This window comes from Zerene cesonia, chromosome 14 (genome assembly GCF_012273895.1).
Source record: "Zerene cesonia ecotype Mississippi chromosome 14, Zerene_cesonia_1.1, whole genome shotgun sequence".
NCBI lineage: Eukaryota > Metazoa > Arthropoda > Insecta > Lepidoptera > Pieridae > Zerene > Zerene cesonia.
In genome coordinates, this window is record NC_052115.1 from 3,495,221 (window position 1) to 3,521,285 (window position 26,065).

Genomic DNA, 26,065 nt, shown 5'->3' on the forward strand with positions numbered 1-26,065 from the left:
TTACTTTGTACATAACCTCAAAATTAACCTAAAGCAAAAGAATATATGAAAAATATAGAACATTTCCTTATAAACAAAAAAAAAATAGTTCACTTATTACTAACACATGTATAAAATATATTTTATTTAATTATCTTTTTTAATATAATATAATTTATCAACTAGATGTATTAGCAGCTAACTCGAACCATTGCCGGAGAGCATCTCCAAGGACAGTGGGTAAAGCGGACATGTCTCGCAAAATGAGATAAAAGGGAAACGGGAATGTATCTAGATATGGTATAAAACCTGAAAGACTGTTTGTCACTGGGTCCAGTAGAGGTCGTCTGATATCCATTATCGAGTGCTGAAACAGAATAATTTACGAATAAGAGTTAAGTACTAAGTAGTTACTACTGAAAAAAAAAAACACATTCTGTAACAAAACACTATATTATTTCAGTAACTGCAAACTAATTTTTCTAAAAACTATATATTTCAGAAAGAAACCATGTTTTATCTCATTGAAAAAACTTAAACACATGAGATTCCCGTGATTGTAGTTATCACAAAAGCAGTACAACAGTCTTAGCTACATGATAATATTTGATTATAGTAACTAAAGTTATCAGAAGTGAATAATAAATTTCAACAATACTAATATAAATAAATAAAAAAAATCACATGTATATTACCTTATTATCAGGGTTATCTATGATCACATACACCAAAAATATGCCTTGCTGCCTCGCCCTCCTCACAGCCTGCAATACCTTAGTTTCTCCCTCAGAAAATATTCCCCTCCCATCCGAAACTATCACCAACAGCTTCGCATTCACCGCGTCACTTCTCACAGACTGCTGATCGAACATGACACTACAGAAGTCCAACAGTTGCGCAACTTTCGTCTTGGTCTGTTCGAAGCGCAACTGTTCCAGAATGTTCGAGCCGGAATGTTCTGAGAACTGTTCGTTGAAGGAATGCAGTAGGTTCGGCTTCTCGCCGAAACTGAGCACGGCCAGGTCTCCGGACTCGAGCAAGTTTAGAGCCTGAAAGTATAATATTTATTAAAACTATCGAAAATATGTTAAATTTGTATTGAAAAACGCATCGGAAATAAATCATATTCACGCGTTGTAATAATAAATATATACAATAATGTCAATTTCTACTCAAATATACTATTTATCTATCAAATACTGAAATAATTTTTTAAATCGGACCAGTAGTTTCCGAGAATAGCGCCAAACAAACAAACAAACTGTACAGATTTATAATATTAATAATATAGGTTAAATAAACATACCAGTAACAAAACGTGCCTATGATCGAGATACCTACCTGAGAGACCAGAGCCAAGCTCTCGAAGGCGAGCTCCTTGCTCCGGTTGTCGGCCATGGAGCTGGAGTCGTCCACGGCGATGGCGATCTTGTAGTCGCGGCGCGCGGGCCGCGAGCGCCGCAGCCAGATGCGGTCCTTGCGGAAGTGCGACGCGATGTACGGGATCACGCGCCGCATGTTGATCGCGCGGCCCGTGCGGAAGTCGCCTGGAACCGGGATTTTACATTCACTTATTGTACGAGTCGGACTGCTCTCATGTTTATTATCAGTACACAAAAATATTCAGCTTTAGGCCTCGATATAAAGCTCTGCTTTTTCTAAAAGAGGTCATATAAATCTCCTTGAGCATATTAAACTGTCCCTGCAGTCAAACGTACTACATTGTTACTGCCTTCCGAAAGTGGTAAATGTAATTGTGCAATATGACGATTCAAAGTGCTTCTATAGGAAGTCTAATTGAATAAATAAATGTTCAAAGCCCGCAAATAGCCAGCTTGAAAGCTTATCCAAAATGAGAGTAGACGTCAGTCACCGGCTCGTCGCGAGCGGCCCGTGGGCTCGAGCACGAGGCGCAGGCGCTCGCACAGCGCGCGCGCGGCGGGCGCGGCGAGGCGCCAGGCGGCGCGCCACGCCGCGCCCGCCGCGCCGCCCGCCGCGCCCGCCGCGCCGCCCGCCTGCACCCACTCGCGCATGCTCATGTACTGCTCCACGGGCATGTCCGCCGCCGCTTGGGACGAGTCTTCCAGTCTACAATAAAATAATATATGTACTTAATTAAGCGTTGACAATAATGTATACACGCTTCGTTACGTAACGCGTTACGGCGTCGGTCTGACTGGCTTCGCTTTCTCTCACGATTAAGTTCCTACATACATTATTAGGTTATTTATTTATACCAATAGTAAACCAATACGTCGTCATTAATATGCCATAAAAAAATCAGTTATTACCTAGTATGGTATGTAGTGTCCCTTCCGCGAGGTACGCTGGTGGTAAGCACGGTTTCTCCCTCCACTTCCAGACCGGCTTCACCCGTTGTTTCCTCTCCACCTTCCTTTTTATTCCCAGACTTCTCTTCGTCTTTGTCTTTGTTACTCTTTATTTTCTCCGGTTTTATTTCATCAGATTTTTCCACCTTAACAAGATATTGTAACACTATATACACATGTTTATAATAGAAATGTTAAAATCAATAGAATAGAATTTTAAAAATATGCATGACAGCCATGTTTTATTTATAAATCAAAAGTATATAATACATTTCATATGGTGTGGTGGTAAATTTTTACCTGAATATCATCATCATCTACATCCATGGGTACTTCTTCATCATCCTTCAGTTTATCTGCCTCCTCTTCATCTTGTTTTAAAGTCGGCTGTTCGTCCGCTTGCTCTTTCGTAGCCGCGTCTACTGCCTTATATAATAATAAAAATGTTTTTTTTTTAACTTTTTTTGATATCTTAATATATATAAATTATGTGTCACGTTGACTGTCCGCGATGAACTCTTAAATTACTCAACCGATATTAATCAAATTTGCACACCATGTCCAGTTTGATCCAACTTAAAAGATAGGACAGTTCATATTATTTCAATTACGATACGGACCCCGGGCGGAGCCGGGGCGTGCAGCTAGTATATTATAATATGTTATGGACTTGTTGTAAACTTGATTGGTAGACATAGAAATATTGTTTGATAGTCTACGTGTTCAGTTTATATGAAATTTGACATAATTATAGTTAAAACGTCTAACTTAAAGGATAATAGATATTTTTTCAAAATCATTTCCTCTAGACGTAAAATATATGCATGCATGTATATCCCAAATGAAAAGTAACATTACTCTCTGAGATATTATTTAACGTTTCATAATAGTCTACCGCGGTGTACACACCTGTAGGTCATCCTTTTTGGCCTGTTTCACATGTTGATACGCGTCGGCCTCTTGGTCTTCGTCCCTTTCGTTGTCACCGCCTTCATCATCCGCCTCCTCACGTTCCACATTCAGTGTGTGCGCTTTTTTATGTTTCTTATCATTCACTTCACCTGTATATGCGAATAAATATCATATATAATAAATAAGTATTTGATGGTTACGACAAGGCATAAATATAATCTTAAATTTGAGTATTAATATAAAACAATCATAAATTTCTCAATTGGCTGAGCGAATAGCGCATACTACATTGTTCAGTACGAAAATTTTTTCGACTCTAACAATATTGGAAAATCAAGTCATGATTTCAAAAAATACATTGAAAATTCACCTCCATCATCAATATCTTCTCTTATGCGATAAAACAAAATTAATAAGCATACCGAGTGTTCTTTCCTGGTCAGTCTTTCCGGGTTTATTCTCGTGCTTTTTCTGCGTGTCATGCGACGACTCTGACTTGGCCGCTTGCTTTTCACCGCGATGTCCCTTCTCACTCTTGTCTAACTCCGACCGGCCTGTTGACTGTTTTTCGTCGCCCACTTGCTCTTGTACTTGTTCCTGTTATTATTATTATCATTTAGATTATTTTATTAACCAGTTTAGTAATAAATCATATTAACTCGCAGTTCTTTATGCTATAATTTCTATATGCATGGCTCAAAATGATGCTGACTATAAAACTGTAAATTTTGAATATATTTGAATATTAATATTGTCACATCATGTTTTGAGTAACGCTATAGCCTATATTGATCATAAAATTCAGTTCAAAATATTATTTTAGATTATTTTTTTAATCTAATGAGTATTTTCTAAAAAACCTTGACCATATAATGTTAAAAATACAAGTGATTTAAGTAATTATGAAACATGAGTAATACATACTTAAACATAAAAAATACATAAAATATAAAGAAATTACAATAATCCTTACATAAGGAGCAGCTTCCTCATCCTTATCTTGTTCTGCATTAGTTTCCACATTATCGTTAGTTCCTTTTTCCATTTCCGCATTCTCAGCCTTCTCAGCCGCGGCCGGGTCATCGTTGGACGGATTCGCTTGAGGGTTGGCTTCATGCTGTTTCTCTTCAACCTTATCATCTTCGTTTATTCCTTCTGGGTTCTGCGGGAGCTCTTCCTTGTCATCGGGTTTATCTGGTTGCTCTTCTTCGGGTTGTGTTTCATCAGTTTCCATGTTTTCTTCGGGGTTCGTTTCTTCCTCCTCGTTATCGTCTTTCGCTTGATTTTCTTCGGATGTTTCATCCTGCTTTTCTTCGCCATTATCCTGCTTCTAAAACAAGCAAAAAAGAAATCAATTTCATATCAAAAAAATAATATTTCCTATTAACTCACATACCATGTATAATTACAATTACTTACAAATGGAAAATATTATATCCATTGTAAATAACAAGAGAAATTTATGTAAAGAAATATTATATAAAGTATACATTTCAATTTTATTAATATTACCTCCTTATCACCATCTTCAACACCATCGCCACTATCCTCCTCATCACTGGAAACATCCAAACCATTTCTATTTTCCTCCTTTTCTTCTGTTTCTTTTGGTTCTTCTTCTGGAATATTCTCTTTCATAACATCAATATCGAATGGGTTTTCAGTTTCCGTATCGCCTTCCTAAATACGTAAAAAAGAAAAATGGGATAGTCAATTACATTAAAATCTTAACAAAGCTGACGATTATGTGTCTTGTCTTATAGTCAAATCATATTACTATTCTATTATATAACATATACTGACCTTATCTTCTTCTGCTTCTTCGCCATCAACATTCATATCTTCGGGCATTTCAAAATCTTCTGGCTCGGGATATGATTGTTGATTTCCATGATATGGATCAACCTAAAAATAACAATAGTATTAATTGGAGAGATCCATCCAACATTATAAAATTAATTTTATTCTTCGCCAACGTTTGACAAGAAGTTTTATTTAGTAGTTAAATTTGTAGTTTTAACGTTTCTTTAAGTCTCAATGACTCGCTTGTCAGACTCACATGATCGTCATCAACTTCAGGTTCATTGATTTCGTTGATATCTTTCTTCTGTTTTTTCTCTTTGCCCTCATTGCCATCGTCTACTCCATCATCTTGATCTTTAGCACCCATCTCTTTTTCTCCCGTACTTTCTCCTTTGCCACGTTCTTCTTTGTCCTTCTTATTTGGTTCCTCTTCATTATCTTCTTCATCTTCGGAACCCCAAATTTGTTGATCTAACCTATAGTGATGGAAAAAATATATAGAATTTCAATTAATGGTTAATATTACCCATAGAATTATTTATATAATCAATTTAAACTTTTCTTTTTGTTAAACTAATTATGTAAATTCTTATTGAAAACTTACTTGTCTGCAGCATTTTCTGTTTCGCCCATTTGTTTATCGGCATCATCATCGTCATTTTCTTGATCCGAATCGCCTTCTGCAAATATTGTAATTTTATTGTTATTCAGAAGTGTTATTATAAAATACATTTAATTGTAATGTTTATACTAAATTTAATTTTACAAAGTATTGCATTTAAAGTAAATACGTGATATTCGAATACCTTTTTGCTCTACATCTTGTAAATGTGAATCAAAGTCATCCGTCATGTTAACTCCCTTTTCTTCTTCTTTACAATCGCGGTCCTCCTCTTTCTTTTCCTCTCCCGGTCGATGAGCATCGTCTAGTTGATCCTAATTAAACACATGTTGTATGTAAAACAATTTGTACAACAATAAATATTTATATAATATATTAATGCATTAGGACTTTTGACAAAAAAAATTCTAAATTACCTGATTCTCAATTCTCTCAGATACATCCTTTTGACCCTCCCCTTCGCCTAGACCCATACCACTTGATAGTTTACCCGGGCCACCTTCTCCGTCACCCTCATCCATATCCAGATCAGATGGCTTGCAAAATCTTACAAAGAATAATGGATTAATTAGTAATAATAGATATTTGATAATAAGTAACCTTAAAATATAATAATTTTCAAGTTATTGTATAGAAAAATAAACATATACTTAACATACCCTTTTGTCGCAAGGTCCGAGAAAATCTTCAACAAAACAGATAGCATTTTGCATGATACTCGATGCACTGCTACTTTTTGGGCTACGAAATATTGGACAAAAAGAACTATTTGTTCTAGTATAGGCACTAGCCTCATTACAATTGCTCTAACCTCTTCAATATTTTTCTTGGTCGAAATGCACTGAATGTAATCGAGAGATAATGTCTTTAATTTATGAGTCAACGCTTCCAATTGTAGTAATTTGCCATCAGATGAAAGTTTATCTTGTAACAGATCTTTCAAATGTTTGTCTTCAAGAATTTCTTTAGATTCTTCTTTTTCCTTATTCTCTTTATTTCCTTCATCAATAATTTCATCGATTGCATCTAACACATCGATATTGTCTATGCTTTTTTCAACAGGTAAATGTTTCTTATAAAGAGATTGAATTATCAAAAGCATATTCGCTACGATATCTTCAGTTTGTTTAAATAACATTTCTTTGGAATCCTCTTCCATTGTTTCATCTATATTCTCATCTAGTTTACGAATTTTTAGAATTGTATTACTGAGGTAATTCTCTAAATCTTCTAAGCAACGTAGAATCGGATGTTGCGATTTATGTTGATCATTAATATTATGCTTGAATTCAAAGTGATATTCTTCGAGAATAGCTTTTACTTTTTCTTTTAATATACCTAAACTAATAATTCCATCATTTACTGTGTCTATGTGAATTTGTGAAACAAGCGGGATTTGAGCAACATTGGCTCCAATACATTTAGGAACTGTATTTGTTAGTTTATTTAAACCTGTTCTCTGTTTATCGACTAAAGTAATGATTGCTTTTACTTTCTTGTATAATTCCTTCCATTCATCATTGTCATTATAGCATTGAGGTAAAAGTGAATTCGATAATAGTCTGTCAAATTCTGGTTCGCAATTTGCATTGAAGCCTTTTTCAGGCAAAGATTTCAGTACAATACTAAATTGATCGAGAAGAATAGACGCATGAGCATAACAATCAGAGAGAATGTCAATCTTATTATTAAGTGTTGTCACATTAACAACATCAGAATCTAACTCGAGAGCATTAGTAATATTTGTAGCAACTGATCGTAGATCACAAATATATCTGGAATACTTGGCTATTGATTTCTTTTGTGTATTTGTAAGTTTCTGAAAAAAAAATTTACATAAGCAAATTTCTTATTTCAAGATTGTACGCTAACAACAAAACTAACTTCTTTTTAATATTAAAAAGTTGCATTTAAAAGTTTCAAACATAAACGTAACTTTTTAACATATTGTAAATCACATACCATGAGTTGAGCAGCAAATCCTTTACAGCGTTCTATATTTTGCATACCGAGGTCGGCATGCGGTGATTGCAAGGCCGCTGAAAGTAAACGATGTCTTGCGATGTTCTTCTGGAAATACTTTTCACATCCAGACCAAAGCAAGGACAGTGTTTGATCGCAACGCCTGTAAAATTACGAAATTCATAGATATTTACATACAAATCATTTATATGCGGTTAGGATATGAGTTCAGAGCTAAGTAAAGAGCTTAGGATTTTGATACATTTTTTTTATCTCATCTTACTTTTACAATTAATAATAACTACTGTATTTTAATTAAACAGCCAGTGTATTTTAATTAAACATCCAGACAAAAATGTTAATTACAAACTAACCTATTCTTCAAATAGCTCATAGCTGCGTCCAAATCTACTGGAGGTATTGTGAAATCGCATAATTCCTCACATGCGGTTAATATCACCAAACCAGTTCGATAATTTAGTCCCATTTTGGACAGGTATTTGAATAGATCCGCTAGCGCTTTACGCTTTTGTTGGACAATGTTCTTTGCTTGAGATGTCTGCTTGTCTTTTGGAGCTGAAGCATCAACCTAGAAGATAGATTATTTAAGGTATTCGCTATTTTTATAGGAAATAAATCTATTTATACAATTTGAACGATATTTAAAAGGTTTAATAATACCTCTAGGGATCCCAAGTGTGTACTGGTTTCTATAACAAGCGTTATAAAATCATCAAGTCCTTGCACTAAGGATGGATATCCGGTATTCGTTATGGTATCTTTACAAAGCTGCTTCGCCTTAGTGAGCAAATTTGGTATTTTCGATAATAAGCTCGTCTCGGGTATGGCGCTGCATGGTAGGTCGGCTTGATCTAAGTATTTCTAGAAAAATGGAATAAACACAGCCCATAAATTTATTTTATCGTGGGAAGAAAAACGAGTAGATAAGATTTCTTGACGTCTTCTAGAAGCTCTTTAAATCAACACATTTTAACCATTTATGACCTGTAGATTCTTCATTATTCTTCTTCACATTTATCATAAAAAAAATTAGGATAAATCCATTTATATTCAACCTTCGACATTCACATACTTTCAACTAAATTTAAATAAACTTGAGGCTACCTTCACGTTCCTGGCCAGCACGATGTGCATCAAGGGGTCGATCATGTAGGCGCCGCCCGCGGGCGCGCTGTGGGCGCCGCTGGCGGCCGCGCGCTTGGGCCGGTCCCATATGCCCACGTGCTCGCTCACTTCGCCGCTCGTGTCCACTAGCAGACTCGACACGCTGCCCGTTAGAACTTTCTAGAAGACAATGGAACGTCACGATACGTTATTTTAATGGAGTTCCACGAGGTTTTTTTGTAATGATCAACTCAACATTAGAAAATAGTATACATATACGGCTAGATTTCTTGACTTCTAATCAATCGTAGTTTTAAAATGGTACGTTAGGATTTTACTGATCCAATTTTTAAAAAAAGTATTGAGCATAGATATTAAATTAATAAAACCATTAAAATATAATGCTTCTGATATAAATTTCTTACGTTATCCAGTAAATTCCACCATATAATACAATTCAGTACAAATAACCTAAACACTAAAAGAGAAACAAACGAACCTCAAATTCTTTACAATGTTTGTGCAAAGCCTTGTGAGCTTTATCCACCGTGTCCTTCACGCTCCAGTAGCTTAGATCCCTGTCCCAAGTGCATATTTTGACAAAGTCACGTAATTTCTTCTCAATTGGCGCACGTTTTTCTTTTACGAACGCACTCACTTGAGGAGAAAATTGAGAATAATAGTTGTGTGTATTCCATAGAATTGACAATAGTTCATCTGAAAAAATAAAATCAAACAATGTTTATTTTTATAAATTTCTCTCAGACATACTTTTGAAACGTCACAAAAAATTTATACACTTGCCTATTCCGCTGTACAGCTAAACGCAATATGCAATTTCTTCATTTGATAAGATTTAAAAGGATTACAGGTGTTAAAGTTTTGTAATCTTATATGGTTAATTTGCAATCATTGTTGCAAAGTTTTAGTTTAAAAATTAACGTTACAAACAACTGTTTTGTCTGATATGATAGATGACTACACCTCTATCAATAGGTAGAATAAGGAGTTATTAGACAACAAGCAGTGGTGGTTGGTAATAACATCGAACTTGAATAAATAGATTTTTCAGTTGATGAAATTAATATTTCAATTTTTATGCGCATTATCTACATCACCACTGCTTAAAAAAACGAAGGAAAACATCGTGAGAACATTGGTGTGTCCAAAAATAAAAAGTTCGTCGACATGTGATATCTGCCCACCCACACTTGGCCAGCGTGGTGGCTTATAACCCTGCAGTAGAAAAAATCATTGGTTAATGATGATGCATACCTCTCCTCGGACTCGGCTGCAAGTGTACCAAATGGCAGTGGTACACATACAAGATATCAAGACGCACTTCATATTCCGCCACATTCGATTTCTCCATGAAATCGCGCAGAACTAGAGTAATCCTTGTTGGTGAGACTGGTTGGTTGTCGAGATTTTTTGAGGGATCCAAGTATGAAATTATCACCGTATACATGTAGAACCAGTATTTGTGGGCCTCTGACTGTTTCCTTTAATAAAATATATAATTTCTATTAATACTTAGCAATAATGTACAGAATTTTAATTACTATTAAACCAAGGTATGTTCTTACACCAAAAAAACGACTAAATTCTAGTAATCCGAATCTTATTCAATGATATATCTACTTATAATTTAATTTATAATGAAATTTAAGGATAATTTATAAACTTTCGTTAATTATTACTGCATTAATACATTGCCGGAAGTTTGCTTTACAATAAAAAATGTGATGAATGAAATTGAAACAGCACAAGTTACCTCTGATACAAATTATTCAAGCACTCTTTCCAATGGCTCATCTCTAATTTCCTCCAATTTATAATCTGTTGGCCCACAGACAACGATATTTCGATCATGTTATTGCCCTTGTGTGCGTTCTTGTTCCACTCCTCGATCTTATCGCGAAGCAGTTCCAAGCCCGTGAGGAATCGTGATACTGGACTTGTGATTGGAAAGTTCAGTATTCTGTTCACTATAACCATTATCTGAAAAAAGTGTATATTTTCGTACATATCTACGCGGATAAAGCTGAAAAGTTTTTTTGATAGAATAAGCTGAGTAAATTGATTGCGCGTTTATCCCGCATGGTTCTTTTTCGGATCTCAAACTATCTCCGTACCAAATTGTATACAAATCGGCTTAGATGTTACCGAGATAAGCGTAAAATATCGAATATAAATATGTTTGAATAAATTATAATATCGTAAGAGATTAAACATTTTCCTTCATTAGTTCAAAGATTAGTTAATAGAAGTTGAATTTAATTGCACTGTCTTACGTCTTTTAAAGTGGGAAAGTCTGGCCACTGTTCCAGCAATTCACTTGTATTGTCTCGCACTTTATGAAGTAGCGGTAAGCACTCGCGCGTTTCCGAAACCCAGGGTGAGCGATAGAAATCAACTTTGTGATTGGTCGATTCTGAAACAAAACATTTTACCATATTTAATAATACTTTTTAAGCAACAAAATACCTTGCAAGTTCCCAACGATAATAAAACTAAAATGGTATAAATTTAAGTCAGTAGGCGTAACACGAACTCATGAATTTTCTTAGATTTGTTTGAAAATCGATAGCAATAGTTTCAAGCAAATGTTTAATTTTGCCCTCCAGCAAATGTTTATACTAGTCAAAATTGTGAAAATTACTTACCAAGCCCATCAACTTTCGATTTGATATGGGATATCAGCACCAATAAACTGGGAGTAATTTCACTTTCAAATTCCGCATCTAGTCCTTCCCACGACCCTTGAGCTACTTTACTGAATATGGGATACCGTAAGATTAACGGACTGACAACATCATTGCCTATTATCTTTTTCGGAGCAGTCAACCATTCCGCGATGGTCATATTTCTGACGAAATTCGAGTGCCACTTGTATATCAATGACACATCTTCAGATGTTATAATTAGCTTGGGTTTATCTGTGTTTTGCACTTTTACTTTTCTCTGTTCTAAAGTAGGCGGTTTAAATTCTCCGAAATCGTCTTCGGCATACGATGGGAACATTTCCATTATTTCCTCGTAAGCCATGGCCTCTTCGTCTTCGTCTTCACATTTTGATCTGCAATTTTAAAATTATTTATTGGCACAATTATAAAAAAGTAACACGGAGTAAAATTTAACATCTATAATATAAAAAACATACTTCGTGACATATAAAGCTTCGTCGTCTTGTTTCTTCTTTTCCAAATCCTGTCGTTGCTTGTCCCAAACTTTAACTATTGCGTTTAATGTAGTCAACACCGCATTCATAGATACATCATCAACACGACCCATCGCGGTACAGTTCATCTTCAACTCTGATAAATTCATTTTTAATATCCTAGAAACAAAGAACATTACATCAGCTATAGTTATAACGAACTGTGACTTGTTGAATAAATAATTTGTCTTAAAAAGAGTGTGGGATCTCATACAGTGAGACAGGGAGAAAACAAAAAACTCAATAAATGTTATGATTTAAAACTTACTCTATCCACGATGATTCAATCTTCGATAAATCTGAAGTGCCTCCTACACCGCGACTTAACAATTGTATAAACTGAGTTGTTACATATCGATTGAGGTGTTTTTCCTTTGCATCCATAGCAGAAATTTTATTGGGATACACAAGCAAAATCCTCAACAGTTCAGGCAAAAATGCCCCTTGTTCCACTTTACGAACAAGTTCTCTCATGACATCACTTAAAGCGGTTATACTGTGTATAATCTGAGACAGTGAACTTTGCAAAGGCTTCGCTAAATCCGGGAAGGCGTCAGCATACAAAGATTCAATATTATTATAGAAAGCTCTAGTTGAATTCATCCATGATATAGTTTCCCGAATGACAGACTGTGCTTTATTCACTGTAGATTTATTGATTTTTTTCGCGATAAAATCATTATAAAGTTCATTGCAAGTCTCAATCATTTTCGTAGATACTGTACTTATAGTTCTTTCTGACAGAATCGACTTTGAAAAATGTTTACATTCCTGGAAGAAAAAGAAAATATTGAGATATTGGAATAACAATGTAATGTGCGTCATTAACATGTACATAGGAAATGTCTCATGTGGTAAATACTTTTACTCACTTTAACAAAATTACAATAGGATGGCTTATTAGGACGATAAGTGTTGCCAGACGCGTATTTATGAATTTTAAGCGCTGTTTGTTCTTTCAGATCCATCAAAACTGCGCAATGGGGGTGCACTTTTTTTAATTGTTCCAATGAATCATCATTTAAGGAAGTAATCGGCACTTGAGATGACTTTTCAATATTGCGATTTTCGTTAATAGTACCCGATATCACACCTTGAACGTAGTACGAGCTCAATAGGGCATTAAACATCTGTATATCTTCTTCAATATATTTAACTTTCATACGATACTTTTCAACATGGTCAATGGGACTCATTTGTACCATGAATTGTACAAACAATAAACTCGTTAGTAAGGATAATTGCGCTGTTAATATCTTGACTTTAGTTGCATTGAGATCATTTGACTTTAATTCTTCTTTAAGTTCTTTATTAATGCCCTCGGCTTTGACTAATGCTTCCATTAAATAAGAATCGATCTCTAGATGTTTTTGCAAGTAATGAAATTTGTCATCCGTTAATTTAAATATATGATTATTTAAATTCGAAACAACAATGGAATGGAGATAAATAATAAAATGATCATATTTCTTCATTTCAAATACTGCATCTGCTTCTCTGAAATTAAAAATGTACTTAATTTAATGTCTAATTAAAACTTAATTTCATTTTTGATATTTTATATTTTTGAGTCTTACAATTTAGCAGCGGCGGCGACGTGTAATGTTCCGATATTATTCCATAATATTTTTAAAATAGACTCTAATTGCAATGAATATTCCACTCTGTTGTTGAGAGACACTTTTTCATATGCTAGTAATTGCTGAGCCCCTGAAAAACATTTAAATACTATAATTATGACACACATTTAATTATTTAAGCTCATAATAGACATTGATAAAAAAGTTGAAAGCTTGCCCGTATATGCATTACTATATTTTTAATCATTAAAAGTAATGTTTAGATGTATATTTACGATTTTTTATCGTAGCATATTTGTAGCATTGTTTTTAGCTCATAATGATATCTCCCGAAGGATATCACACTTTTTTCTCTTTTTTTTACTGATTTGGATCATTTACTTTGAGGTATTATAAAACACACTGATAGCTATGTAGTGCCCTGAGACGAAAATAAAATAAAAACTCACCTTCCTCTTCAACCAATGTGGTTAGCTGCTGAACGTAATATGGCATTAATGGCAGATTCATTGAAACCCTTTGTGTATTAGCTGGAATCAACTCCATGACGTCATCAGAGCTTAAACTGTTTCCAGATAAGAACAACGAAGGATGAACGGCCGGTGATGACGCCAATAATTTATAAAACTCATCCCAAAATTTCATGGACATTGATGATAATCTGAAATACAGTATAATACTTATTAATTAGTATTATTAGCCACTCCCATGTGTTTATTATTTATACTCAAGAAAAAAATTTTATCAATTGAATCGAAAGTCTTAGCTATTTATAGGCAAGATATAGCGTTAATGTGCCTATGTTATGTTCCATGTCTTAAGCTTACCTTTCAATAGTTATATCTTGATTACCCTTTTGCATTTCAAGCAACATACTCAAATGGTCTATTAGCGCTGATGGAAATCCTTTCGTCACTTTTCCGTAAGCAGTAACGGTTGCTAAAATATCCAGACAACTCGTTTCCTTGGAGTGCATAAGAATATCTTCCGTTGCAAAGAACTTCCTCAAAAGCTCTGGCATGTAGGGTTGCAATACATTTAAAATCCGTTGTACAACATACAAATTTATTGGTACGAGTTTGATATCTGAGCTCGGTTCTTTTACTCTCTCTTTGATACTTGCTATAGTTGTTTCAATTTCGCGAATACTCTCTTCCTGTGGTATATCTATTGCGAAAGTCTTGTTAGCATGGTACATAACACAATCCAGTTTGTATAATTGCTTATCAATTGGCTGATGCATATCAAAATGTATTTCTTTATAAATCGCAGCTCTCGCATTGCATAGCATATATTCCCGTTCATCTTTAAACAACTTTGATTGTCCGTAACATTTTCTCATTTTCTTGCTGATTTTCGTTACTACGGTATGTTCCTGTTCCATGTTTAATTTCAGTTCCGTTATTTTATTTTTAAATTTCATAAATTCATCCGATTTACCAATCATACTGTAAAGTTTTTCTAATAGATATTTTTGAATCCACTTATTATGAATCTGAAGGATAGGTATTATTTCTTCTTTTAATGTTGGCGTACGTTTTTGCATGGTAAATATTGGCATTGTACACGTTTTGAAAAATCGAACTCGCCAATTTAACAACTGCAATATCACACAGATATTTTGATCACTTAAATTAGAAGATGCCAAATTAATTGCTTTCAGCAATTCTTCGTCAATGAGATTCATATAATTTTGGCAGTGTCTTAAGATTGGATATTCCACAAAATCATCAGTTAAAGTTCGCTTTGATACTGCATTTGAATAGTGGAGAGCAGAAAAAGGACTTTCTATAAGAGATAATTTCAAAAGAGTTTTTTGATATTCATTATATAGCAAGGCACAGCTCGTATTCGATTTAGCTACAATTCCGTCATCAACGTTATATGATTCCCGATAAAATCTTTTATATGACTCCGATGCTACATTTAAATTATTAACATGGTTTAGTGCTTGATCATTCAATGCTTTTGCAAAATTTTTCAATTTGCTATCCTGGCAATTTGAAACTGCTTCATTTAGACAATGGTAAAGTGTTTTTAATTGTTCACCAGAGCATTTTTGGTAAGAAGTTAGAATACTGAATATAAGATGCATTGTTATATCGTCCATTGAACTATTATCCTTAATTTGCTCAACTGCCGAATGAGAAGTTTGCTTCGCTAATTCATAAGTAGAATGAGCACACAGCCCTTTAATTGATAATGTGTGATTAATAGCATTGGAACCGAAAACCTGGAACTCTTCAGTGCCCAACTCATTTTCTAATTCACGCAACATATTGTTCTTCATTTCAGCTAGAGATGTATTTATATCGGAAACAAAGTCACTACCACTTCTAGGTTTTATATAAACATCTGAAAAGCTATTGAGCAGAGACGTCTTAAAAGATACACCCCTTACTATTTGTTGTTGTATTAAATGCGCTGCCTGAAGGAGTTGCGAAACCGTCGGCCTCTCTAAACCTGAAACACATTTATTTTTATATTACAACAATAATCGATTAAATATATTTTATAGGTATTTAAAAAGCTATGCAATATTTATCACCTCACCTTGCACAAACTCGGTCATAGTTTCGTGGCACCGAATGCAAATATCATGATATTGATTAGGCAAACCACACGATGATAATAAAGCCACTAAGTCCATGTACGGCATTATCTCGGAGAGACCTAGATCACAGTTATCAGGTCTCAACAAATATATTTCAACACCTCTGTTTCTCATGGCTCGGGATATTTCGCCATGCTTTGCATCCATTGTGAAGAAAATTCTAAAGTTGGGATGCGGTTTGATTTCGCTTATTTCACCTCGCTCTGGAATACTGAGAACTCCATTTGGCTCTAACAGACCATTGAGTCTGTCTAATACCGCAGCCGACGTTAAATTCACGTTATCTAATAGAAGCCAAGATCCTTCAATCATAGTTTTCACTAGTAATGAATCTATCCACTCAAACCTACCACCCGCATTTACAGATGTCACATTCAAGATTTTATTCTGCAAATGCTTCAAATTTGCTATAATTTTTTCTATGCCATGTATGGGAAGATCGCAAATGTTGCTACACTCAATTAATTTATTACAATGATCCAGCAGAAATTGTACTTTTTGTTTGAATTTTTGCATGTCAATATTAAATGCGTTTTTAGTTTTGCAGTTTGTTTCTATTTGACGGAACTCAAATAGATCACTCAATAGCTTATTGGATTTCCAAAGTTTGAAGTCTTGTAATATCCACAAGCTTCTAACAATTTGGATAGTAACCGTCTCAATATTATCATATATATTTTCCAAAGTTCTATTATAGTCGACTTGCTCAAATCCCCCTAAAAGATCTGATACATCCATTGCCGAAGTAACTGGTATAACATGTAATTCATTTCCTGTTAAATCTGCTAAAACTTGAACCAAACTACTTTTCCCAACAGCAGTTGGTCCAACAAGTATAGAAAGCCAATTCATTTTTACATTTTGAGCCAGTGCTTTTAAGATTGGTAATTGGTCTCTGAGCACTAACAATTTGGTATCAATTGATCTTCTGTTTTTATAAAGTCTCTCGTTGTTGATTTGTAAAACAACATCGCCAATAATTATGTTCTTACCATCAATATTAAACATAGGATGTTCATCGCTTCTAGGATATGCGGGATAGAAGATATCATTATATGTCGATATCATTTTTTCTTTATCTTCCTCTGTCCTCATTCTATTAACGTAGAGCATATCAATAAACTTTCCGGGTGACACTTTACTACCTTCATTCTGATCTTCAATGAGTGCCTCACACCATCTTTGTATGTCACGTAAGTTCATTTCCCAAGGAGCCCCTCTATGTCCCCAAGACTGAATTTCAGCTATTTCATGTGATACCTTACAATTGAATGCAACAATTCTGTGTAACATGTCTTTAGAAAGTTCTGGATACTGTGCCTCAACAATATAAGTAAGATCATCTTTGGTCAAAGTATCAATATATACTTGAGTGAATCTGTTTAAGAATGAAATAGGCAGGCCGCGACGTGCACCACCCTGTTTGAGAGGATTTTGACAAGCAAATAATTTTGTTTCATTTTTCACTTTAAATGTTTTACCTAATTCTGGTATGTATATTTCACCTCTGTGATCTAAACAAGCGTTAAGACCTTCTAGCACAGGTTGTGGCGCTAAATTAAGTTCATCCAATAGAATCCAATCTCCATTTTTGAGAGCGTTTAAGAAAGCTCCTTCCTTAAACATGAAAGATCCGTCTTCTGATGGTAAGTCGGTACCAAACAAATCTGTTATGTCCTAAAATAAAATTAACATTTGAAATTAATCTAATAATGAAATGAATCTAAATAGAATAAGTAAAGATATACTTACAGTTTGATCACTCAAGTTTATACGGACCACTTTATGGCCGGAACTCTTAGCTACAGCTGTAACTAAACTTGTTTTTCCTACTCCTGGGTTTCCTTCTAATAATATAGCTTTATTTAACTGAAGGCCTCGTAATAGTCGTAAAGTATTGGCACCTGTTGTGGGTGCCGTAAATGTAAACTTCTGAATATTAGATGGGTTATGGTATGGCCCAATATCTATAAGGAACGGATGTATTCCAAATTTCTTATCAATAACCTCAGCAGTCAATGATATTGTCTTATTGTTCAACATGTCGTTTAAAAAGTCAATTTTTTCATATTCTAACATTTTAATTTGATTCAGCAAGAAATTAATAGCATTTTTTCGTAAAATATGTAAGGTTTCAGAATCAATATGACCCGTTAAAGCGGTACCGAAACAATCCAAAAATGTCATACATGCCCCATGCACATACGCTTCAGCTGTGTCTAACAGATTTTTTCCCACTGTAACATTAATGAATTGTATCCAGGACAGTAAATCACGAATGCTAAATGGGAATTTATTCGTCACTTCTGAATTCTTCAACCAATCGCTAAAATCTAAAATACAATTTCCAATACCCGAGGTTCCATCTTCTTGGTTTGCCAAAGCTATTCCTTTACTAACACTTTTTTCTAGAACCTCTAATAAATCTTCTCTAGAACTAACGTGATCACACCATATTTCTGTGAATCTATTACGTAAAGCGGGTGATAATTCTTTTTTTCCAAAATCACCACCTGGATTCATAGTCCCAATGAAATGAAAATTTTGTACAGCTGATATAACCATAATATCGGAACTGTTATCGCTGCCCCGTTCAGACAAGACTAATTGTCTCTCTGGTTCTAATAGCGAGTTCATTCTTTCTAGAACACTGTCATCCGCTAAAGATATTTCATCTGCGAGAAATAGATGGCCATGTTCCATTGCTTTTATTAAAGGGCCATCTACCCACTCAAATAATTTTCCATCTTTTTGATATTGTCTTACAGGTCGAAGGCCACCCAAGAAGTCAGAGCTTTCTGTATGCATATGGCAGTTTACGGATAGTAACTGACGGTGACTTAGAGCTGCCAATACTTGACATATAGTTGTTTTCCCGCAACCAGTCTCCCCGACCAATAATACAGGCTCATTAAAAGTAAATGCCTTAGCTATTAAAACAGCTAATCTTCTCATATTATATGTCCATACTACATGAGAAAATTCTTGGAGCTGATTACTTAAAAGCATTTCTAATATCGATTTCGTGACAGGCGATGTATTTTGATGAAGGCTGAATAATTTTTTAGGATCAACTTTACGTTTTATATGTTTTTCAATAACTTCCTCTATTATACTTCTTTCGTCTGTTTGGCGCACTTTACCCGCTAATATAAGATAACCTTCGTCAGCTATATGCTGATCCCAGTCATAAAATTTGTCAGAAGTGAGCATATCTTTGGAAGCATGTTTATATCGCTGACCCCATCTGAATAAATCTCTTAATGTTATAAATCCATCTTTGCCTTGTACTGCAGCTGAGCCCCTTCTCCTAACTTGTAATTCCGCCATAACTTCAATCATTTTTTTACTATAAGTAGGCGGAATATGACACCTCTGGTGCAATATTGTTTCCAGTTCACTTCTTGGTATTTCGTCGAAATGTAGCTCAACGAATCTGTTTCGAAAAGCACGCGATAGCATTTTTCGGCCACCATACAAGCCTGGAGGATTTTGGGTTGCAAAGAGCATAAAATTGGGATCGGCTTTAACAACTTCTTGAGTCTCAGGAATAAATAACTCTCGATTGTCGTCTAGAACACGATTTAATGCCTCTAATACGTCACTAGGGGCTAAATTCAATTCATCGAGAATTATCCAATATCCTTTACGCATAGCTTCGACTAGAACACCTTCTTTAAAGATTAGATTTCCACTTGCATCACTTGCATACGATCCTATGTACTCTTGTAAATCAGTATGCTCATGATTATTTATTCTGACGCAGTAATTTCCTGAAGCTTTGGCTATATACGTTATAAGCGAAGTTTTCCCCACAGATGTATCACCCTGTAACAGTATGGGTAAACGTCCAAGTGATATGATGCGGGAAATATCTCGAAGATTTTTCCTAACAGTAGGTGTTAAAATGTATCCTTCTGGTATATTTATTTCCAATTTGCCTTGAGGTATCCAATGACCCTCAAAGAGCAAATAATTTTGACCCTGACATTGAGGTTCAGGAATTAATTGCTTTAATACGGCTTTGACATTTTTCTTCCCAAGAACAGCTCTGCAAATGAAAAAAAAAGTATTTAATAATGCTTTGATTTTCATTATAAAGAAGAATTTTTAAATATTACATACTTAGCTATCATGGCTTCTACTATCGGATGAGATGATCTGTCCAGTTGTGTTAAGAAGGAAAGGCAAAATGCTTCATATAAAGATCTTGCGACGGTCCCACATTTCGCTTTCGCCGCAGCAGTTAACGCTCTGCATAGTGTTCTCAGAGAATAGTGGGGAGCATTTCCTAAAATTTATCAAAAATTCATCACAGTGCAAGAAAATTAAAAAAAAATAATAATAATATAAGATAATTCATACCTGCTCCATCAACTAAATTCAATTTTGCTTCTTTACGTATCGAAGAATAAAAGCTATAAATAGACTCGAGCACTGCTCCACTCAAGTTCATGTGGTATAAATAGTCACCTATTAATAACATTAAATCGTTCCTTTCTGTTAATTCATCAATGAAAAATTCTGTAAACCTATTTCTTAGTCCTACTGGTAAATCTTTTTTCCCTACATCAGTTGCTGGATTCATACATGCAAAAAGCGTGAAATCCGGATGTCTTTTTATGGGAATCTTATCGCCTTTTTCAAGTAAGTCAATACTTTCATTTCTATCTTCTAATAACCCAGCCAAACATTCCAATATTTCTGCAGATGCTAAATTTATTTCATCTAACAATACCCAATGACCTTCTTGCATAGCTTTAACAAGGGACCCTTCTATGAATGCAAATGTCAATCTAGATTCTGCCTTTATTTGTTGCTCTAACTTAGATAGTTTATATCCAAAAGCCAACCAAGCCTTCAACTTATTGTTCTTTTCATCATTAAGTCTTTTCACTGCAGCTTTGTAACTTTGTTGCATCAACGCGAACAAAGCATTCCAATTTTCTGTATCATAACATGTCTCAATGTGACTTAAAAACTTCTTATTTTTATCTGCATTATAAAAGCTAGTGAAAAGATCTAAAAATTCGGATTTAATTGGTCGAATGACGTATTTAAGATCCACAGGTTTATAGCCACCAAGTAGATCAGCAGAATCGGACTGTTGATTCATGTTTATTACTACTAGTTTATGGCCAGTTTGTCTCGCTAAATATTGAACTGAAGAAGTTTTTCCAGTACCAGTTTCACCCACTAAAAGCACTGGTTCATTAGAAAGAACACAGCAGGCAATTTTTTCCAAAAGGCAAGCGGATTGACGAGTGAACGAAAAAACAACTTGTTTATTGGCGAAATCTATAGATTTCAAGTTTTTTTCGAAACGCGGAATTTTAGCGCGACCAACAATTAATGAATCCGGTTGTAAAGAAACATTCGGTTTGTAATGCTTACAGTAGAATTCTGATTTCGTTTCTACAATACCAAGGCAAGTGCCAACTTTTTTGGATAATTCTAGTCTATTTTCGGGTGATGATACTGAACAGGTAAAAATATCTAAGGCATCCTGTAATACTTTTAGGGCAGAGTCTGGGCTGGATACATTAAAACCGACAACTGATCTAGCACACCATTTCATGAGATCTCTTGTAGATATGAGCCTTGAACCTCTCATCACAACTACACTGCTAGCCTTTTCCGTTTCTCCCTCGGTAGTTTGTAAAGATGTATCATGGCATCCAACAGAAAACATCATAAAAACTTCTATCATCTTTGAAGAAATTGTAGTCAGACTAGGGAACAGTGTTTGTATAACTTCACTAAGCTCAGACCTTGATAAAGGTTCAACGTTTATTACTGTTAAATGCTTTTGTAGTAAAGTACTTGAGCTTGATATTTTCTTTTGGTATCCATAATTTGTTTTGATTGTGCTGAAAGGAAAAATAAATATACTCTTTTGAGAATTTTTTCAAACCGAAATTATTATTTTTTAATTCATGATATCTCATAGCCCATTAAAGCAAACGCTAATCAATAATAATTCAACTTACCGCTGAGTCACAAATAATTGGAAACCAGGCGTTACTGGCAAGGCATCTCTAAAACCAGGTACGCACAGAGTATTTCTCTCCAAAAGTGAACTCAATGTAGATGCCACATCCAATGCAGCACAATCAATATCTTCTAACAACAACCAGTGGCCATTAAGTACAGCCTAAAGCAAAAACAAATGTACATAATTAATTGATAAAAATAAAAAAAATTAAATAGTTCATGAAATTTTAAGTATCTACTTGTTAATTTCTAACAAATGAAACTAATATGTATCATATAATTTTTTTTTAATTTCACATTAGTACCACTTATTAAACTAGCTTTCCGCCCGGCTTCACCCGCGTGGAATTCGCTTATATCGCTTTCATCCCCTATTTCAACCCCTTCTATCCCTTTTTTCACGGTAAAAAGTATCCTATGTCCTTTTCCAAGTTCAGTTCTATCTTCATATCAAATTTCATCAAAATCGGTTCAGTGGTTTAGACGTGAAAGCGTAACAGACAGACAGAGTTACTTTCGCATTTACAATATTAATAGGGATTAAACAATTTGTAGGAAAAAAGCTTTTAAAATTACCTCAGTAAGAACACCGGGAGTCCAAATAAACTCTCCCGGCACATCTGTACATTGATGTGATCCCAGTAGCATCCGGGAATCTGTCTGATCGCCCAACTGAACTTTTTTAAATGCTGTTGCTTTACGGCCGGTTACTGCAGCTAAATGCTCCACCAATGATGTTTTACCAGATCCTACAGGACCCATAAGTGATAGAGCGTTACCTGTAAACAAAAAAATACAATATATTGAAGAGATCATATATATGGCTGTAACATATTTAACGGATTCAATTATTCATTTTTTGTTTAGAATAAAAATTTCATACCTGAATCCCTAAAAACTAATTTATAATAAGTATATAAAATATAAGTAAATAATTATTGTTGACAAAAGTTATGTATTATTTTTATAATAAATTTTTTATTTCATAATTCAATTGAGTTTTATGAAGTCACATATATATGTATTATTACACATACACATTACAAATTCAAGGTTGAAATATGAAGTTAAAGTTTATACAAATGGCTTTACAATAAACAGTTTAGTTAAATATGAACAAACATCCTCAGATTGATTTTTGTACAAATATCTTCTTGCATTCAATCAAAATTGTTTCATTGCTTTACTGTTGCTAGTATATTATTTTAAACAAATATACAAATTGTTAAAGGGGAGAAGGTGGTTGAATGAAATCTCACAACATCTCACTAGGGGGGGAAGGGAGGAACAGAAATAAAAAAAAGCACCTCAGGTAATTTATGAACACCTCCTAATGTAATAATCTATACTTATTAATATAAAGCCAAAGTTTTTTTGTTTGTTTGAACATTCAAATTTCAGGAACTACATTCTAATCATAAAAAAATTCAATAATCATTTCATATGTATGTTCTGTTCTATTATGTGTAATTCATTAATCATTTCATATATTAAAGTATAATAAAGGATATTAAAGTATAATGTGTGAAACCAGGATGAACAACTAGTTTTATTAGAAATAATTATACCTAAAGCAACTGCTAGGGCCAAGCTTCTTAAGTTGTTGATAGTTGATTTAACAGGAACTAATGTAGCTGGCTGAACATTATCCTTGTCATAGATAGGCAAAACTATTCCATCAATGTTTATGATTGATTCGGCTTTTACTGTCAAGTTCTCTATACCTGTCCCAATAGTTTGTTCTACTTTTGACATGTTATTTCTTAGGTCTGTGTCAATGGATATGTTTAAGTTCTTATTCAATGTTCTTGATTGAGCCTCTGTCATGTTTGTTAATATCACCATGCATTCTTTAACCATCCTAGAAATTTCAACAAAAAATTATGCAATTTATCAGTTATTTCTAGACATACATGAAAATTTATGAATAATTTAATTCTGATATATTCTGTAATTTGAAATAAAAAATTGTCAGTAATGGGATTACATTACTTTTAAATTATTATTACCTATTTATTTATTTTTTTGTTTTTAATTATATAAATGAAAGACATTATTTAAATTCAAAAACAAAAAGTAGACAGTGAATTATAAAATTAACACACAAGTCAAGAGTCTTGCTAAATATCAAGCAAATATAAGAAACTGGGTAACTTACCATCTTGTTTCTTCATTCTCATGGTGGCTGAAATTTACAACAAATTTCGTCCAATCCCATTTTGTTGAAAATTCATTTGGTAATTTTCTCAATAATTTATAACAGCATGACACTATATTATAGTCTGATATTTTTTGCCTGTAGTCTTGAAGTCTTCTCTTCTTAGGTGCAACATTATAAGAATCTTCATGATGTATGAAGATTTCATATGGTGGTATTGGATTTATTTGGAAATATTTTTGGGTGTATCTGAAACATAAATAGTACTCATATGAACAAATGATAATTGAAAAAAAAAACTTGTACTTGTAAGAACAATTATCTTAATATACATGTATATAACTTCAAGGTAGCCGACTAATATAGTGATCTATAAATGCAAAGCCCAAAATACTGGACGGATCAGGCTCTAATTTGGCATGCAGATAGATGTTATGACCTAAATCTACTAAGAAAGGATTTTGATAAATTCACTCCCCAAGGGGATGAAAGTTTGTAACATGAAAATTTATTAGGACCGCGCTGGCAAAGGGCAACAGCTAGTTTACTATTATATAATTTTACATATAGTAAACAATGTAATAATAAACAAGCAGTTTAAAAATTTCACATAACATGTGAAGATACCAATAAAAATACTTACTGTAACACATCAGGGTGGTCACTTAATTGTGCTAATACAATGGAATATTCCAGATGTTTTGTTTTTTCACAATCCGTAGCAGAATCATGGCTATTGCTCGAAAAAACAGGCTTCAGAGGAATTTTGGTAGAAACTAGTGCAAGGGACAAATTAGGCAAGTATTTCCCTAATATGACAGCATCCTCGAAATTAAGAATGTATTCTGATAATTTTGTAACTAGATTATCAGTACTTGCATGATGCTTTACCAACGAAAACTGTAAAAATGATCCAACAGGATTATATTAATCAAATATTCTAAGAAAAATAATTCAAAACTAAACAAGTTGTTTTATTCAAAATGCGTTTTATGTAGTGATAAGCAGTACAAGGATGAAGTTCTAAATTCTTAATTCAAAATATATATATTGAATTAAGAAATTTGAATTATAATATATTTATATGTGTTTTTTAAAGCATTTATCATAGAATTTTCTGTACTTTTACTGCCACATGGATCATAGAAGAAAAGTAGAAAAGCCATAAGTTACTTCATAAGTGAGCCACTTATGAAGTAACTATAAAAGTGATGCTTAAAGTCAATAAGAAAGTATAAATTTAATGATAATTAAAGGATAATAAATTTTACTTATACGTAGATCAGCTTCGAAAAATCTTTACAAAATCAAAATTATAATATATAAACATGAACTAACCCTTATTTGTTGACATGCTTTAAGGAGATCTTTATTCTTTGTTTCTAGCTCTATTTGCTTTAGAGCTGCTACTAACTTTTCACCCATTATGTCATAGCGCTAAAGAGCGGTCTAAAGGATATAATAGAAGTTTTTTTATTGAATATTTGAGTAATTGAAAAATGTAAATAAGAAAGACCGGCAAACGTGCACTGCACGTGAAAAAGTGAATTTGACAATCTTTTTACGTTCGTGAAGTTTGACATTGACAACTGATTTTGCTTTTTTATTTGAGCTAGGCTACGGGTTGATATATTTTGTAACAAATAAACAGATAACAGACATAAATGTTGGTCTATACAAGCTTAATGCCCTTGGTCTCGGGAGCGCTTCAATAGAAAAGATAGGCATAATTGCAGTTCCCGTGGGATTTCCATATTAATTCCACT

The 26,065-nt window shown here is 34.0% G+C and overlaps 1 protein-coding gene across 1 annotated transcript; it reads right to left on the bottom strand.

Annotated features, from left to right (window-relative positions):
* LOC119832085 (midasin) lies at positions 1-25,851 on the bottom strand. Its single transcript, XM_038355697.1, has 41 exons — positions 25,638-25,851; positions 24,943-25,199; positions 24,300-24,548; positions 23,710-24,002; positions 22,718-22,920; positions 22,138-22,301; positions 20,513-22,017; positions 20,273-20,438; positions 17,900-20,198; positions 16,087-17,824; positions 14,361-15,996; positions 13,983-14,194; positions 13,531-13,663; positions 12,826-13,450; positions 12,222-12,724; positions 11,897-12,073; positions 11,400-11,812; positions 11,028-11,167; positions 10,508-10,734; positions 10,009-10,235; positions 9,233-9,450; positions 8,734-8,913; positions 8,290-8,490; positions 7,983-8,197; positions 7,609-7,771; positions 6,306-7,465; positions 6,063-6,192; positions 5,831-5,960; positions 5,629-5,704; positions 5,281-5,500; positions 5,025-5,126; positions 4,734-4,901; positions 4,195-4,551; positions 3,644-3,818; positions 3,219-3,370; positions 2,610-2,735; positions 2,271-2,455; positions 1,853-2,067; positions 1,321-1,526; positions 675-1,028; positions 1-346 (listed from the first exon to the last, which is right to left on the bottom strand). Exons 1-41 carry the CDS (start codon positions 25,722-25,724, stop codon positions 158-160), a joined length of 16,176 nt encoding a protein of 5,391 aa, XP_038211625.1. The 5' UTR covers positions 25,725-25,851; the 3' UTR covers positions 1-157.
* Between the last annotated feature and the right edge of the window lie 214 nt (positions 25,852-26,065).